General features: G+C 37.9%; 1 protein-coding gene across 2 annotated transcripts in view; it reads left to right on the plus strand.

Moving 5' to 3' along the window:
- LOC133530334 (protein lev-9) overlaps positions 1 to 19,023 on the plus strand; it is a 218,463-nt gene that overhangs the window by 110,366 nt on the left and 89,074 nt on the right. For both annotated transcript variants that reach the window (XM_061868243.1, XM_061868242.1), the window contains exon 3: positions 236 to 338. In XM_061868243.1, the coding sequence (XP_061724227.1) occupies positions 236 to 338 (103 nt within the window). The remainder of the gene's footprint in view (positions 1 to 235; positions 339 to 19,023) is intronic.

A 19,023-nucleotide genomic window follows, 5' to 3' on the forward strand; every position in this document is an offset into this window, starting at 1 on the left:
GGTTTAGAGCAATAAAAACCGGTTTATTCATGTGTCTATGTTTACGTGGCACACCACCAAGCCGACCGGCCATCTAAACGTTCGTCGAAAAACCGGTTTCTTAGGTTACAATGAAGTATTTAAAATGTTCGCGTTCTTATAAAAGTTTCGAGGAAAACCGAAAAGCTAGAAACCGTTCGTTTATAAACCGGTTCGGAGCCTTGGTCCTTACTTTAACTGTCCTATTTGTTCGCAGCGTCAAAAATGTCTACGCAAGTGCTCGTCCGACGAAGACTGCAAGAGCAAGAAGAAGAAATGCCTGTGCGACGGCGCCTGCGGCATGTCCTGCATCAAGCCAGGTCAGTCAATATAGGTGAAATTTTAACCACCGTTCATACTCTACGAAACGACTTTACAGGTCATACTGAACAACTTTTATTATTGGACCAATGCCGAAATCGCGAAAAAAATAATATTAGTCCTTTTTTTTTATACTACGTAGGTGGCAAACAAGCATACGGCTCGCCTGATGGTAAGCAGTCTCCGTAGCCTATGTACGCCTGCAACTCCAGAGGAGTTACATGCGCGTTGCCGACCCTAAAGCCCCTCATTGAGCTCTGGCAACCTGACTCACCGGCAGGAACACAACACTATGAGTAGGGTCTAGATGTAATTAAATCCAACAACCCCAAAAAAAATATTTTGTTGCCAAACTCGACCTGAAACGTCATTATAATAGAACCCAAAGCCGTAAAAAGCACATATAAAAGTTATAATACGGCCCGGTGAAACGACTTACAAAATCCACAATACGCCCCCATTTTTGCCAAATAAAATAAATTGGATTCGTCAAGAATAAGGCAGGAGAGGCAGGTCGTAGATTACTTCCTGTAGATTCTGCGTTATAAACACATAAGCAGCCAAATAACACTTGACCCTACTCATAGTGTTGTGTTCCTGCCGGTGAGTAAGGTTGCCAGAGCTCAACGAGGGGGGTGGGGTTAGGGTCGGCAACGCGCATGTAACTCCTCTGGAGTTGCAGGTGTACATAGGCTACGGAGACTGCTTACCATCAGGCAGGCCGTATACTTGTTTGCCACCGACGTAGTATTTAAAAAAAACATAAGAAACTAAACCAAACAAACCGCAGCTGCACTACTGCTGCGGAGATGATAATCGCGGCAATAATCGTCACTAATTTTATCAAGGAAATAACAGCGGTGACGCCACTGACGCCGCCGTAGTAATGTACAAATACAAATACGTTTATATAATAGTCTGGCTATTGAAATATTACACACATTTTTGGCGGGAAATTCAAAAAATCTTGGGCTGGTCACACTTTGTGTAGTAGGAATTATAGTTTTGATACTAGAAGTTATTTGATATAGAGTTAAAAATACGTTGACGTGCACTATGTAAAATACAAATACATATATGTATAGACATGTTTCACCAAGATATTTTTATATATTTTATACTTTTATATCAAATTACTACTGACCAGTCACTCCACAGATTTCTTCTAAATATTGGTTTTCTGTAACTCGTTACGTTCCAATGTTTTGATTTTATTGATATTTTCCAGAATTTCTAGTTTATCCGTTTCTTTACACACTTGTCCTGTTCATGAGATTCAGGTATTAAGAAATTCACGTACTTAATCAAAGTTATAGGCAAATGTTAGAACGAGTACTTAATGTATCAAAATATTAATAGAGCACCAACCTACTCAATTGTTTACGACTTGTAAACATTGCAGTCTTTCGTTATACAACGCTTCACGTCGACTTCGCACATTGTCGTAATTATTTACGAAGTTAAATAATAGTTTGCGGACCTCACTCGGTATAGTCATTATTAATATTATTTAAAATAAACTGAAATAAACCCCGTATAAACCGCGAACAATTTAATGACATAAATTGACAACAGACTTAGCTTTTTTTTAAATCATAGACAAGATACAACAAGGAAATTTCTGTCAACAATATTTGGTTAGCCAGACTCTAGTAATGTCGCAATGAAATGCAACTGAAGTGGATATCTGAATGTCACCTTAAGTGTTACCTATGACAGTGAGCTTCCCCGCTTTCTACTCCATTTATTCTGCCCTTTTTTGTAGACAGGTTGATACCTATAATACTCTACTCTATTATTTGTTATATGGTTAAAATGAGTATCAAATAGACTTTTTGTACATATGCCTACAGGAATAAAAAGAAAAATATGCGTGAAATAAAAAGACGTAGTTGAATTGGAGAAGGGTATATGAAATATTTTTCTTCCACATCATTTACGAAATGTCATTAAATATAATTAATAAATATTACTGGAGGCCTGGACGGACATTCTCACATTAATAACATGATAAACCCACATAGTGCAGTCACCGCACGGCCGGTAAGAATTTCTTGACTTTGATTATGATTTATACTCAAGCGTGTGTTGTTTTGTACTCAAGTGACTAGTTTTAAATGTTCCATCTAGCATGCGCAATCTATGCAGTCGGTCAAATAAGGAAAAACTCGTTCTAGTAATTAGTTCATGAAAAGTGGACGTTTTGTCGGCGTTTTCTTGCGGTAACTAAAGCTTTCAACTGACAAATAATTACTGGGAGTCCGTTAAAGTGGACTTTTAGTACGAGGCTGTTCGTCAATATGTTTTTTTACATTTTATTAATCGTGGAGTTTTTTGTGAACTTTTATTTGCTGGTGATGGCTCTTCTACACGTTGGGCTATCAAAAATCTTTTCACTTAGCACTCAATAGGTTTCTTAATCTAGAAAAGAGGTTACACATGCCAAAAAATCAAGCTCTTTTCACTGAATACAAAAAAATTATAGATCAATATGTTGATTTAAATCATGGAGAATACATTGACATAAATAAATATGATTTAACTAAAGATCCTGTGAACTTTGTCCCGTGATCGGAACTATGGGAGTAAAACTTTAACAAATCTTGTTAAGCGGACATAAAATAGTGCATACAGCCCTAAAAATATTCATGTCCATAGGGATAGGAATAGTATATTACTTAAAGCCATAAAAATATTTACATTTTTAGATATTCGAATATGTTTAAGGCTATAAGCACTCTTTTTACGTCCGCTTGATAAGTTTTGTTAAAGTTTTACTCCCATAGTTCCGATCACTGGCTATCATAGTGGCCCACTAAGATGGGCCAGCGTGTGGAGAGGGTAGTGGTGTCGGATGGCTATTGGCGCGGCGGGATGGCGATGGGATGGCCTCGGTGTCGGTTTCGTCCGCACATCAAAGGTAGTGGGCCAGCTATGGTGAGTATGCCCATACGTGGCCCATTCCATAGTGCGTGCTCTCCACCATCGCCATATGACCATTTCGCTGGTCCAGCGCTGGGCCATCGTATAGAGGAGCCATGAACGTTTCGCTCACTCCGGTATGTGAGCGGGATATCGCTATATACGTGCATAGCGCTATCTCGCTTACACACCGAAGCGAAGTGCAGAACACTTCCTATATACGTCCATTTTACGCTTGTTATCACAATCACGGTGTATGTGAAGTCCCCAATCCGCATTGGGCTAGCGTGGGGACTATAGCCCGAGCCCTCTCGCGCATGAGAGGAGGCCTGTGCCCAGCAGTGGGACGTATATAGGCTGAATTATTATTATTATTATTAATACAATCACAAAACGATTTGATCTTTAACTAACATTGTAAATCTGTATTCTCCTCTTTAATACTAAACTCAGGTGCAAAGAAAATGGGACACTTTTTATTAGAACGTTCATATAAAATACCCCATTTGGAATGATCTTCAGTGTACTTGATAAATTAGCAGCACCTGCGCGAAATCCGATGTTCGTAGCTTGGAATGAACCTAACCCTTTGATTAATACGCGACATGCCACACTGACAAATCGCCGGGAGAGTGGCCTCTACAGCTTACATTACGACAGATAGGACACTTGTTACAAAAGGTTTGATTTAGAAATCCGATGTGCCTGGCTTGGAATTAACCTAACCCTTTGATTAATACGTGACATGCCACACTGACAAATCGCCAGCACTGAATCTACAGAGTCTACAGCTTACATAACAACAGATAAAACACTCGATTTAGGCTGACGTAGTCTCAAATGAGACTTGATTAATCTGGCAGTTATCTATAAAACTTACCGTCCCCTTTTTTTTTGCTATAACAAGCCTTAAGAATTAGCAAGTAAATATATTGACAGACAAGTCACAGAATATGAGAAAAGAAAATGACGATAAAGACCGAATCAGACAAAAGAAAGACGAATAAAGAATGATAGGAAATACAAACAAAATTAATAAGGCGAGCGATTACGATACCGAACTAGCCCCGTAGACAACATGCCAATCGTTAACGCTCCGTAGTGAAGGAAACGCAACTGTCACTGACACACAATATGGATGTATGTCGCCCTACGCGACAACATTTCCATCCTCACCACTTAGATGGTTGGCAGTCCTCAACTATGTCTCCAGGAACTTTCTGCCTCGCACAGCTAAACTGTGGAATGAACTGTCGCCTGCGGTATTTCTGAACCGATACGATCTTCAAACCTTCAAGAAAAGAGCGTATCGTAAATGCCGGCAAGGCACTTACAACCTCTGGTGTTTCAGGTAATCAAGTTTTACGAAAATCGAAGTAAAATACTTTTATAGGTATTATAAAAAAATATAACATTGGTGACTTATAAGGTGACATGTTCAGTCATAGGTAAGCGCGTTCACATGGTAAAATACGAGTTTTTTTTTACCTTTTCCAACGAAAACTTCATGTCAGATATGTAGGCAGAATATTCCGTTTATACAAAACAGACATTCTCTTACATGTGTTCTTTGATTGGCTTGTTTTTGCCCCCGCGGGGATGTTTATTACCTCTTACTGAACAATTAAAACGTTTTAGAAGACTAGATGGTCTGTTCTAATCTGTTTCAGTAGATTAGTACAATGCGAGTTGTTCGTTAGGGGGCGTCCATTAATCGCGTCATATTGTATAGGGGGGGGGAGGGGGTCAGCAAAAAATCACCAATGAACACCACAGGGGACGGGGGGGTATGGACACGTATCACGTGTATTTTTTTTTTTCATCTGTGCTATACTGTATTACAGTCAATAAAATAAAAATAATAGTTTTCCGCCCTTATTATCCTTCACGTGTACTTAGGTTCATTTGTTAGAAAACTGTTCTTTAGTTATCGAAAATAATACACGTCATATTGGATGGGGGGGGGGGGGGGGGTCCTGAAAATATCACCAAAGATCACCATGGGGGAGGGGGGGGTCTAAAACAAGCCAAAAACGTATGACGCGATTAATGGACGCCCCCTTAGTAGCAGCTATTAGTACCATTTTGTCCTTAACATGGGGCGTGTGCTCATTAATTAAGGTCAATACGGGTAAGTGTGGCTGCGGGATAAGAATGGCTGCCCTTCACATTGGGGCCTATTGACACATTGATTATGTTTAGTTTGTGTTAAGACATTCGTCACTAAACCAGTGGGGCGACACTCCTCCTTTCGGCTTTTCCCGGCTCCATTCGACTCTGAGCAATTATTAGGGTTGGCACAACTTGACCTCCCTAAACATGCAAGACTACAGATAAGATAATGACTTGAATTTTGACACCCTAAATGACCGAAAAAGATAGTTCCATACATTAGAAAGAGACAGCATAATTCGTGTCGCTGTCAAGCTTCGGTTTTGTAGGTAGTGCCACTTCTATACGATATTACTATTATATATTCTGTGACTAAACGGAACTGTCAAGTGTATGAACTCGCATAGAATTAGTCTATTATATAGTTTTCCATAACTTCTGTTACCACAAAACATATATAGTCAGACCAGGATAAGTTAGCAGCGATTTTGATAGCCCAGACCGAGCAAGCAAGTAAGCGTCATAATCTCATAGAAGTTTGACGTTTACTAACTTATTTCGGTTCGACTTTAGCGCCATGTATTTCAATTGTTAAACTCGGAGCAACATTTTTGTCTTTATACCTCTTCTAAAATCAATCAGTATTAATATGTATTATACACAGTGGGTCAATTAAGCCTGACATATTTTAACCACGCATTCCTGAGGTCGGAGCAAAAAATCGTACATTCGTTATGGTCAATACGCCAAAAAAATTTTTTTTTCTTTTTTGCGTTTTCTGCTCTTCTTCTTCTTCCTAGCGTTGTCCCGGAACATTGCCACGGCTCATGGGAGCCTGGGGTCCGCTTGGCAACTAATCCAAAGAATTGACGTACACACCAGTTTTTACGAAAGCGACTGCCATCTGACCTTCCAACCCAGAAGAACTAGGCCTTATTGGGATTAGTCCGGTTTCCTCACGATGTTTTCCTTCACAGAAAAGCGATTGGTAAATATCAAATGACATTTGTCACGAGCTCAACGAGGGGGGGGCGGGTTTAGGGTCGACAACGCGCATGTAACTCCTCTGGAGTTGCAGGCGTACATAGGCTACGGAGACTGCTTACCATCAGGCGGGCCGTATGCTTGTTTGCCACCGACGTAGTATAAAAAAAAAATTTCGTACATAAGTTCCGAAAAATTCATTGGTACGAGCCGGGGTTTGAACCCGCAACCACCGCGGATTGCAAGTCGCACGCTCTTACCGCTAGGCCTCCAGCGCTTCGTATAATCAATCAGTATACATTTTATTATACACAGTGGGTCAATTAAACCCGACAGATTTTAACCACGCATTCCTGAGGTCACAGGCGCAAAAAATGTTACATTACTTTTGGCCAAATTCACCAAGAAAAATTTTTATTTTTATTTTTTGCGTTTTCTACTCACGACATGTTATTTATTTTTACACCTTGGTGAAAACAAATCATTACAACGAATAAGTAAAGTTTTTTATTTATTTACAGACAAAAATGGCAGGTTTACTTTAAAACTTTAATGTCTGTCAGTAGGTATGTCTAAACCAAGTCACATAGTGGCACGGCACAGCTAAAAAGGCTTTTTCCACTAATTTATAAGAGTCTAAAACAAAATCAATTTCAGGAAACTTAGTATAACATTTTAGTCGCTAGATGCGGTCAAGAATACACATTTAGAATATCGTCGTTGCGCTTTCCAAAGCTGATATGTGCTCGATTTTTGATTGACAAATTACCTAGCAAAAAAACACATAAGGTATTAATTCATTTAATTAAAATCACGCACATATCAGATCTGGTAAGCGCAACGACGATATGTTGAGTTTAATGGATCCACGGTGTATATATTATATACAGTAATAAACGAATCATTTCCACATCGATTAACATTTCGATATAAAATTATAAAGGAATAATACAATTAAATATTCTCAATTTTGCAAAATTAAATTTCAAGTTCAACCCATCCGAAAATCAAATTTAATGCAAAGTAAATAAAGTCGGATTTCGTAAAGTACGCGGTTCGATGGTCTTTTGCTTTTAATAACATAAATATTCAGCAAACCACGACGTAAGACGAGTGGTATCGTAATGAATTATTCAAATCGTATAATACTTGAGGGTACTATGAAAAGTCACTTGAAACTCACACCTTTGACCCGGGTATGTCCTTACTCTACGTCCAAAAGAGAGGTATGGGCATTGTGAATGTCATCTCGCTTTGTGTGTTAGGGCACATCACAGCGGATGTCATTCCAGATCTAGAGCAGAGCCCAACAGGGGAAGTACCGTGCCTCCACTTTACAGAAAACCGCAGCCAAATAACACTAGACCCTACTCACGGTATTGTGTTCCTGCTGGCGAGTAAGGTTGCCTGTGCTCAATGAGGGGGGGCGGGTTATGGGTCGGCAACGCGCATGTAAGTCCTCTGGAGTTGCAGGCGTACATAGGCTACGGAGACTGCTTACCATCAGGCGGGCCGTATGTTTGTTTGCCACCCACGTAGTATATTAAAAAAAACTCTTATCGTACCGAAACGTACCGTAAAGAGATTTAGTCGTAAGTATGCGAACTTCTTGTGTTCTTAACGTACCGAAAGGGTAATTCAGTCGTAGGTAGGCGAACTTCTTGAGTTCTTAACGTACCGAAAGGGTGATTCAGTCGTAGGGATGCGAACTTCTTGAATTCTTAACGTACCGAAAGGGTAATTCAGTCGTAGGTATGCGAACTTCTTGAGTTCTTAACGTACCGAAAGGGTAATTTGGTCGTAGGTATGCGAAATTCTTGAGTTCTTAACGTACCGAAAGGGTCATTTGGTCGTAGGTATGCTAAATTCTTGAGTTCTTTTCAACTTGTTAAAGAGCAGACATGAGTTTTTTATTTATTTAGAGACTCCAATCCTTTTGAGTTGTGTGTTATAAAAGACTCAATAAAGGACTCGATTTGGGACTTAGAATAAATAAATAAATAAATCCTATAGGACATTATTACATTGACTAAGTCCCACAGTAAGCTCAATAAGGCTTGTGTTGAGGTTACTTAGACAACGATATATACATATAATATATAAATATTTATAAATGCTTAAATACATAGAAAACACCCATGACTCAGGAACAAATATCCATGCTCATCACACGAATAAATGCCCTTACCAGGATTTGAACCCGGAACCATCGGCTTCGTAGGCAGGGTCACTACCCACTAGGCCAAACTGGTCGTCTTAGAAAACTCGAAAGTTTTTTAAACGAAGAGTATCGTCAATAAGAGTAGATTTTTTCAAATTTGGACTCAAAAGTCACGAGTCCCTACCAACACTAGAGTAAATAATTGACAGCATCAATTGTACATAAATTGTACTCATCAAACGATGTCACTTTTGTTCAATAACTTTAAAAAAATATGATGTATATCTTAGATTTCCTATTTTTCATACAAATTAAATATTATCTTCAGTGAACGCCATCATCATTGTAATCGACGTTGCTTATCACGATCTAAATATAACAACATTTGCAATTTGCGTCTAAGAATAAACTATTGCACTAAAAATCAAAACACAAACTATTTTAAAAAGTCGCTGATAAAACGTTTGTCACTTTCGGTCCGATTCGAACTTTAAGATAAGTTAAACATTTGCTAAAACTAAGATATGGATTGGAGATGTCAGTATCAAAAAAGCGGCCAAGTGCGAGTCGGACTCGCCCATGAAGGGTTCCTTTATGACGTATTAAAAAAAACTACTTAAACTATAGATCTCGTTCAACATTTTACCACTTTGGACACACATTTTACCACTTTGGTAGTGTCTCTCGCGCAAACTATTCACTTTAGAAAAAAATTATATTAGGAACCTAAATATCATTTTTGAAGACCTATCCATAGATACCCCACACGTATGGGTTTGACGAAAAAAAATTTTTTTTTTTAATTTTATGACGTATTAAAAAAAACTACTCACTAGATCTCGTTCAAAACAATTTTCGTTAGAAGTTTGCATCGTAATGTATATCATATATTTTTTTTAGATTTTTCATTCTGTTATTTTAGAAGTTACAGGGGGGGGGACACACTTTTTTTTAATTTGGGAGGTTCTCTCGCGCAAACTATTCAGTTTAGAAAAAAATGATATTAGAAACCTTAATATCATTTTTGAAGACCTATCCATAGATACCCCACATGTATGGGTATGTTGAAAAAAAAATTTTTTTTTTAATTTCATGACGTATTAAAAAAAAACTACTTACTAGATCTCGTTCAAACCAATTTTCGGTGGAAGTTTACATGGCAATGTATATCATATATTTTTTTTAGATTTTTCATTCTGTTATTTTAGAAGTTACGGGGGGGGGGGACACACTTTTTTTTACTTTGGGAGGTTCTCTCGCGCAAACTATTCAGTTTAGAAAAAAATGATATTAGAAACCTTAATATCATTTTTGAAGACCTATCCATAGATACCCCACATGTATGGGTATGTTGAGAAAAAATTTTTTTTTTAATTTCATGACGTATTAAAAAAAAACTACTTACTAGATCTCGTTCAAACCAATTTTCGGTGGAAGTTTACATGGCAATGTATATCATATATTTTTTTTAGATTTTTCATTCTGTTATTTTAGAAGTTACGGGGGGGGGGACACACATTTTACCACTTTGGAAGTGTCTCTCGCGCAAACTATTCATTTTAGAAAAAAATGATATTAGAAACCTCAATATCATTTTTGAAGACCTATCCATAGATACCCCACACGTATGGGTTTGATGAAAAAAGATTTTTTGAGTTTTAGTTCTAAGTATGGGGAACCCCCAAAATTTATTGTTTTTTTTCTATTTTTGTGTGAAAATCTTAATGCGGTTCATAGAATACATCCACTTACTAAGTTTGAACAGTACAGCTCTTATAGTTTCGGAAAAAAGTGGCTGTGACAGAATCGGACAGACAGACGGACATGACGAATCTATAAGGGTTCCGTTTTTTGCCATTTGGCTACGGAACCCTAAAAATGACGTTTCTTCAAAACAAACGTCTCTCTCGTTTTATTTACCTAACCACGTGCTTTATTAGCAAAATGTGTTTGAAGGAAGTATACATTAGTATGTAAATAAGGAAGCTAGTGGTGGCGCGAAATGCTGAAATATGCTAATTATTCAAATCCTAGACACTTGCCTTACATTCGTTATTTACATAACTGCAACGCTTGCTTGTTATGTCTTAATTTTAACCGACTTGCAAGAATAAATAAATATAGGGGTCTCGGCACCGAATACAATTTCGTACCATTTGGCGTCGAGACCCTTGGTCCGTGGGGTCCGAGCATCCTTAACCTGTTTAAGGAACTATCCAAAAGTGATTTCAGAAGTCACCGGTGACCGCAGAGCTGGCAGCTTCCTCGATTAAAGAATTAGTCTTGCAATGCAGCGAAGAAATGCTGCCAGCATGTATGTACGGCACTATGCCGCAGGGGAATAGGTTTTACTATTTTATTTTACGATTTAATTTGTGACCCATTTCGTACCTTGTATTTTTGTGGCAAACAAGCATACGGCCCACCTGATGTTAAGCCGTCACTGTTGCGTATGGACGCCTGCAACATCAGAGATATTAGGTACGTAAGAGGTCTCTAGCGACTTTCATGTTGTTTGTCACTGTAACAAGGTCAAGTTAGAGAACCATTAACGTTGGTATCAAACCATGTTTGAATTTGTATAAATAAATAAATAAATATTTGGGGACAAGCCTACACAGATCGACCTAGCCCCAAACTAAGCCAATCTTGTACTATGGCTACTATTAGGCGATGAAATATATACGTATATAAATAAATACATACTTATATACATATAAAACACTCATGACTCAGGAACAAATATCTGTGTTCATCACACAAATAAATGCCCTTACCGGGATTCGAACCATCAGCTTCATAGGCAGGGTCACCACCCACTAGGCCAGACCGGTCATCAAAGTCAGAAGAAGGTTATTTACAAAGCTCGTTCGCTCCAGCCGCTAGCAAAAGGTGTGTCTGTGCTGTGGTCAAATATTGAGCTTGGTATTTTTTCTTTCAGTTATTTATTTAAACTTTATCAAATACTGGTACTAATATTATAATCCTGGTACTAGCATTTCACTTTAAAAACTACAATTATAACCTAAAAACTAAAACCCCCTAGACCTGTATGGTGGAAAGATTCTCGAGCTATGGATGAGGTCTTTGTAGCTCAGTTGGCAGAACGCTGGAGTATCGATCCAGAGGCCGTGAATTCAAGTCTCACCCAAGGCAGTAATTTTTCCACTTTATAATTTATTCCAAGCTTAATATCGTTCGCAGACGTTTCTGCCTCTCAATCATTAATTTAATATAAAAACTATTAAAATAATAAAAACCATCTAAAAGATAACGTTCAAATGAAACGCTCAAGCAATTTGTGTCCAATAAACGTGAGGCACCGCTGCAGGGGGACTTATTGCGGAGATAAATCACTGCTAGCTGCACTGCGGAGGTATGCGGTTGCTGGATTAATGGCTGGGATAATGGCAAAAAGTAAAGTTCACCAGTCACTTGAAATAAAATAGATTTTTAAGCGACTTCAAAGAAAGCGGAGACTATCAATTTTCGACCGTTTTTTTGTAGGTCTGTGTTACCTCAGAACTCCAAGTTGGTCCCAGGGTTCCGTACCCAAACGGTACAAAAGGAACCCTTATGGTGCGACTCCGTCCGTCCGTCCGTCTGTCTCATCGCCAATTATCTCTAAAACTACTTAAGCTATCGATTTGAAATTTGGAATAGATATGAACAAGATTAACCCAAACGCATTAAAAGAGTATATTTTATTATTAATTTTTTATTTATTATGGAAAATGCTTAATATGAGAGCGGGATAAAATTTTAAAATCGTGTTACTAAGTCAATTGGGGTACATTTTAATTTTACATAGATATGTAACATTCATCATGCTCAAATAAAGGTGCTTACATGAATAGGCTTGAAGGGTCAAACCCATTTAAAAGACCATAACTGTTCGCGTTCTACTTATATGGTTCAAATTCATGTAACAGCATTCGGAGATAACACATTTGGGTAATGTAGAACGACAGGTAAGAATATTCGGGGGTAACAAAAAGCTGTTGCACATGAGCCATATGTGTAGCTAAAATTGCCTGTTAAACGGGATTGATCCTCCTCACTAATGAGAAATTAGGTAGCTACCGCGGTTCACAAAAGAAACAATGCCTTTCGTTTAACAGCTTAGGGTTTGAGGCCAAAAATCATTTCAGACAATTCATAATATACAAACCTATCGAGCTTTCAAGCGAGAGTTACCTGCAATATATATTAAAATATTGAAGACCTTATCCATTGTCTATTGTTAACTAAGACGGCACGTGCCACTACCTGCAAAAAAAAAAGGGTCAAATAATTCTAAACCCCCCCCCCCCCCCCCCCCTGTAACTTCTAAAATAGCAAATACTTACCAAATAGCAGAATGATAAAACTAAAAAAAAAAATATATGATGTACATTACCATGCAAACTTCCACTGAAAATTGGTTTAAACGAGATCTAGTAAGTAGTTTTTTTTTAATACGTCATAAATGGTAGGGAACCCTTCATGGGCGAGTCCGATTCGCACTTGGCCGCCTATTTTTAATTCGTAGTCTGCCTCTTTCATACTCATGAAATGCTCATATTACGTTATGGTTTCCCTTTTGCACACTTCACTTAACTTAAGCGTCATTCCAGATATATGGAGATACTAGTCACAAAAAGTTCTATTACCTTCTAATATAATTATACTGTGTTAAATACTAGTCTACCTTCCAACACAAAATAAACATAGCTATACTTTAAGCCTTTATAAACTTAATTATATTTCAAATTGTTAAAATTAAATAAGTAACAAACTACAAGTTAAGAAGTAAATATACCTAAATGTAATCTGAGTGTTAGCATGTAAGGTTTATCTGTTAGTGCTAATATTATATATATTAAATAAATAAAATAAAATAAATATGTATTTAAGATAGATTTGGTACTATAGTGCCACTAGTGTTTAATGTTATTCGAAATCATCCACAAAAATAAGAGAACATCGCGAAAAACAAGAAACACCTAACAAGCGAAAACCAAATTAGCAAAAGTTCTCAACCTTTAAAATTGCACTTGACACGAATAATTACGGAAAAACCAGACTGGAGCGGAGCGAAGCAGTTTTTATAAAGCTCACAACACAGCGGACCGAGAATAGTGCCTTGCGGTAACCAGTGTAAGCGGGATCTTTGTTGAATTTTGCAAAACTTAATCCACAAAATTTGTAACGCTAATAGTTTATACCGCAGAATAACATTTGACATATGTTTTTAATTTTCTTAGCTAGACAAAAACCCAATTCGAGCGGAGCTAAGCTCGTAGTTTTTTAAAGCTGTTCAGTATTGTTGACACAGCGGGCCGAGAATAGTGCCTTGCGGTAGCCAGTATAGGCGAGATCATTGTTGAATTTTACAAAAGCTAAACCTAATATCAACAAAATACAATTTTTACGGTAGTTTGTACCGCAGAATAAAATTTGACATGTGTTTTTAACCTTGTTAGCAACACAAAATCTAAATTCTAGCGGAGCTATGCTGGCGATTTTTATCAAGCTACTGACACAGTGGACAGAGAATATAGTGCCTTGCGATAACCAGTAGACGAAAACATTGTTGAATTTAACAAATTTCATTCATTCACAAAACTTGTAATAATAATGGTTTATACAGCAGAGTAATATTTCACATGTGTTTTTGACCTTGAAAAAAACCAAACTGGACCGGAGCGAATCTCGCAGATTTTTGAAAGCTGTTACCAAAGACCGAGTATAGCACCTTGGAATAGCAAGTATATTAAGCGTTTTTATACGCCTAGTCATTCCAGTTAACATAAGACTAGTTTTAAGTTCTACAGCAAACAACTTCGATTTAGAGACAATATGAACGATTATAAAAGAAAATTTGTAGGCAATGACAGTAATGATAGCGCATCGAAATTTTTTAGTTATTAAAAGAGTTAAAAGCATTTAAACAAAATTGTATGGAATTTGTTTTTCGTTCCTAATTCTTATAATAATTAAAATAAAAAAATCGGCCAAGAGTATGTTGGGCAATGTTCAGTGCAGGGTTCCGTACTTACAATTCTGTCAAAATAGGCTGAACGGGGGCTATTAGTAAGTATCATGTACATTACATGCAGAAGAGAGTACCTTCGCTGCGCTTTGTACGCCTTTTTACTTTTGCTAAAATAGAATAGATAGTGGTGTGGGCTGGGAACCGGTTAAATTTTCAAACCGAGAAAACTTTTTGCAAGAACTCAAAAACAGCTGAACCAATCAGGTTCGCTATACTCGTGGATACAGTATAAATCATGCGTGGCGACAGAACGGGAAAATAAAAACTACAAAAATAATATTTTTTTAGGGAATGAGTTTTCATTTAGCGCTAACGATCACGGAGCAATGCCGCGGACGGACAGACAGATGGACATGGCGAAACTATAAGGGTTTTCAGATGACTAAGAAACCCTAAAAAGTCAAACAAAGGGCATAGCTATGTACGGAAGGTAGAGGCAAGAACAGAATCTCCATATACCAAAAAGTGTCCGACAAAAAACCATAAATAGGTGGCGCTACAATACTTGAGAAAAAAATCTAATCATAGACAGCGTACTTCACTCGGTCAATAACGCCTAGGTTCTTAGCTACTCTAGCGCTACTCTGAAATTTGGAACTATTATTTATAGCTGACAGCTGGGCACTATTGCAACAATTCTGCCTAAGGAGTTTCTGTTCCTTGCCTCTACCTTCCATATAGCTATGGTTAATATAAACATATTTTTCATAATGACAATATCCAGTGAGAAAACGATCGTTCCATTTCCTCTTAAAATACGATTACTACTATAGTACCATAGTTCTACTTGGGATGCCTGATATTGGGATCAGGCATTCGCCAAGCACTCAGAATATCACCCCAATGTCGAGAGCTTTGGGTTTCGCACTTATCGTTTATTAAAATTGCCATCCCGCGCCATGATTCGCTTATAAGCGTTTTATTTCTTTATAAAAGCCGTTATGAGTTTTTAGGGCGTGAGGTAAGAATTTTCAAGAATATTTCTTGGTGGAGACAAAATTTCAAGAGGGACGATATTTTTAAACTATACTTACCCGCGTAGCCAACGTGTATATCGTTCACGCGCCGTGGCGAACGAAACGCAACAGTCACAGTCGCACTAATATGGAAGAGTGATAGAGATAGATGACTACGCTAAGCTACGGAGCGTTAACGATTGTAACGTTGGCTACGCGGCATGGAATAGATAGTGGTGTGGGCTGGGCTCGGGAACCGGTTAAATTTTCAAACCGATATCATGTACTTGGCACAAAACCTTTTAATTTCGGTTTCGCTCGGAAAGCCGTTATTTTTAAACCGGTTTTTATGAGAACAGTTCTTGACTAATTAACCGGCTTAGATAAATAAAAACCGGTTTCTTCCTATGTCGGTGTCTATATTTACGTGGCACACCATCTGGCTGACCGGCCGTTGCGTCGGACGTCGAATAAACCGGTTTTTTAGGTTGCAATAAAGTTCTTAACACGATCGCGTTCTTATAAAAGTTCGGAGGAACACCGAAAAAAACCGGCATTTTATAAACCGGTTTCGAGCCTTGGGTGTGGGAAAGGTAGAGAAAGGGCCAATGGAGAGTACTCTCTCCAGGCACCCGCCTGGGGACCGAAGTCCACTAAAAGTTGGTCGGAAGTTGTATATATAGCAACTGACATTTGTAACTCCGTAAGCGTGATGTAGGTTTCTACCAAACTGCGTTTTAGGTTGTTGACGCCATCTGTTAGAACATTGTAACACGACGTCGACAGTGTCACTGTCACACTTCACAGACGCCACATCGGTATTCTAACTTTTCAGCTTGAGTAAGGAGGTAGAGGTATTTTATTATTGTTTGACAACCTGAAACAACGGCTTCTAGTAAATATTTATGACTACTAAAGAACAAAATAATTATACATATAAAGTGACAAGTAAAACCTAGATAGGTATAAAAAAAATAAGTATATAAAACCTATTTAGACCTCGACATCTCCCATGCACGTAAAGGGATTTTTTCGCTTCAATTATTTGTGTGGGGTGTCGTTGGGTAAGTCTTTTGAAATATATGTCTTAAAGAACTATTTTTTCATAAAGTACCTATTCTACTAACCTCGCTAACTTTTGATCCGTGGGTACAAAATATTTAAAAAAGTCATAATTTATTTATGTTTACATTTAAGATAGTCGTGAAGTAATAATTTTACTGTGGCAACATTATTACGTTGTAGTTGGGAAAATAATATTATTACTGCTGGCAACACGGTAGTTTTAGCAAGTGGTTTGAGATTGAGACACGAAAAAAGTTGGACAGGCTCTTTCACTTGGGTTGAGGCCGTCAAAGAGAACGAATCGTAAAGGACTTGTTACGTCAAGTATTTTTTTTATTCAGGGGTAAATGCATTTGCGCATCTCACCCCCAGGCTGGGGAAGCCCATTGGGGGGTGGTATGTGCAACTCACTACTCCCGTAACTCCCTCTAGCCAGAGGTGGAGGAGGAGAACACCCACTAACATCCCCTGTGGCCTCAAAGCGGTTTTGAGCTTTCTAAAAAAGCTTTCACTCTTAGTAAAACCTTGCGCCGTCCCATCTTCCAGGAACGTCAAACAGAGCTGGTGCTGCCGCCAACGCGGCTGAACAACTCAAGCGGCGCAAATATACAGCCATTGACTCTGGCTATATGTTTGAGCCTTTTGGGGTGGAAACCCTTGGGCCGTGGGGACCTGGCGCTCACAACATTTTTAAAGAGCTTTCGAAGCGCCTCGTGGAGGCAACGGGTGACAAGAGGGCTGGCTCTTACCTCGCACAACGCATTGGCATTGCTGTCCAGCGCGGCAATGCCGCCAGCCTTCTAGGCACCTTGCCAGAAGGCACCGAGCTGGAGCCGATTTTTTATTTATAACTTTAGTTGTAGTTTTAGTTTTTAATCTTTTTCCTTTTTAGCTTTATGTAGTTTTGTTTAAGGTACCTATATTTAAATGTAGTTTTTATTTTTTATTTTTCAATAATAAATATATAGTACCTACTGCGATAAGAGGTAATCCCTTTTGCTTTTTATTATGGCCAACTATGAAAACCCCACTACTGGAGATCAACTTCGGAACCCTACACTGAGCATGATTCGACATGCTCTTGGCCAGTTTTTCCTATTTTGTACGCTCCAAAGTCACTTCAATTTTCATCAAATTTTACTATTTTGTTTCAAAGAAAAACTTCATCATTTAAAACATGTTTTTTCAATTGAAATCTGTAGTTTTACGGTTTGTGCTTTTAAGGCTATTCACGCGATACTCCATTCAACGGGATTCATGTTTCGTGTATTCAATGTGGAAGGTACCTCCTAACCTAGTTTTCGAATGTGAATTTTACTTTGATTTAAATGTGAGTTATAATATTTGGAAAAAATGTATATTGTTAATGGTATCACTTTTAACATATTTCATATTTGGATCAAACACATCTTAGAAAAAGCGGCCAAGTGCGAGTCGGACTCGCCCATGAAGGGTTCCGTGCCATTTATGACGTATTAAAAAAAACTACTTAATAAATCTCGTTCAAACCAATTTTAGGTGGAAGTTTGCATGGGAATGTATATCATATATTTTTTTTTAGATTATTCATTCTGTTATGTTAGAAGTTACAGGGGGGGGGGGGGACACATTTTACCACTTTGGAAGTGTCTGTCGCGCAAACTATTCAGTTTAGAAAAAAATTACATTAGAAACCTCAATATCATTTTTAAAGACCTATCCATAGATACCCCACACCCCATACGTGTGGGGTATCTATGGATAGGTTTCTCATATTTTCCTAAAAAAAATCGACATTCGAAGTTTTATAATATCTTATCGCTAAAGTTACACAAAACTTGAGTTTAAGCAGATATAACAAAACACGTGTACATTATTTTTTCCTGTTCTCAAACATATAATCAAACAAGCCATTAACTAGCAAGTTGCTTGAGCATCACTTTCTATAGGAGTTAGAAGATTTAGTAACTTTTAGTACTTTGGAGGACAATTTCTCCCAATAAGTTGAGTTTGGGGAGCTAAAAAAAAAGTTAGTAGCAAATGTACGAACTCGCACTAAACACTAATCAATAAGTAAACAAGCCCTAAGGCAAGTACACGCTCGTAAGGGCCTTATAATATAAAAATTTATGATTGATTATCTCCAAAATGGAGTTAGTTAGAATATCGGTATCTTTGAGAAAGTTACTTAATTTAAGCTCAGGAATGCACCCTCGAAATTAACGCAAAAAAAAAACACGGTGTATAAGTATGTCAATGATTGACACTAAATCATTTCATTTCCACGCTGAACGTTCAAACGCGTAAGCAGCATCTAATTAATAATATTTTGTTTACCAACGTGCCATAAATCGTGCTGCCTAAACGGAAAAGTTCCAGTTTCCGGCACAAGAGGGAAAATTGCCTAATTAGCTGAGAAATTAAGTGAGAGACTCCGAATGATCCCCAAGGAGGAAAACAATGCTGTA

Source organism: Cydia pomonella, chromosome 22 (assembly GCF_033807575.1).
Source record: "Cydia pomonella isolate Wapato2018A chromosome 22, ilCydPomo1, whole genome shotgun sequence".
Classification (NCBI taxonomy): Eukaryota; Metazoa; Arthropoda; class Insecta; order Lepidoptera; family Tortricidae; genus Cydia; species Cydia pomonella.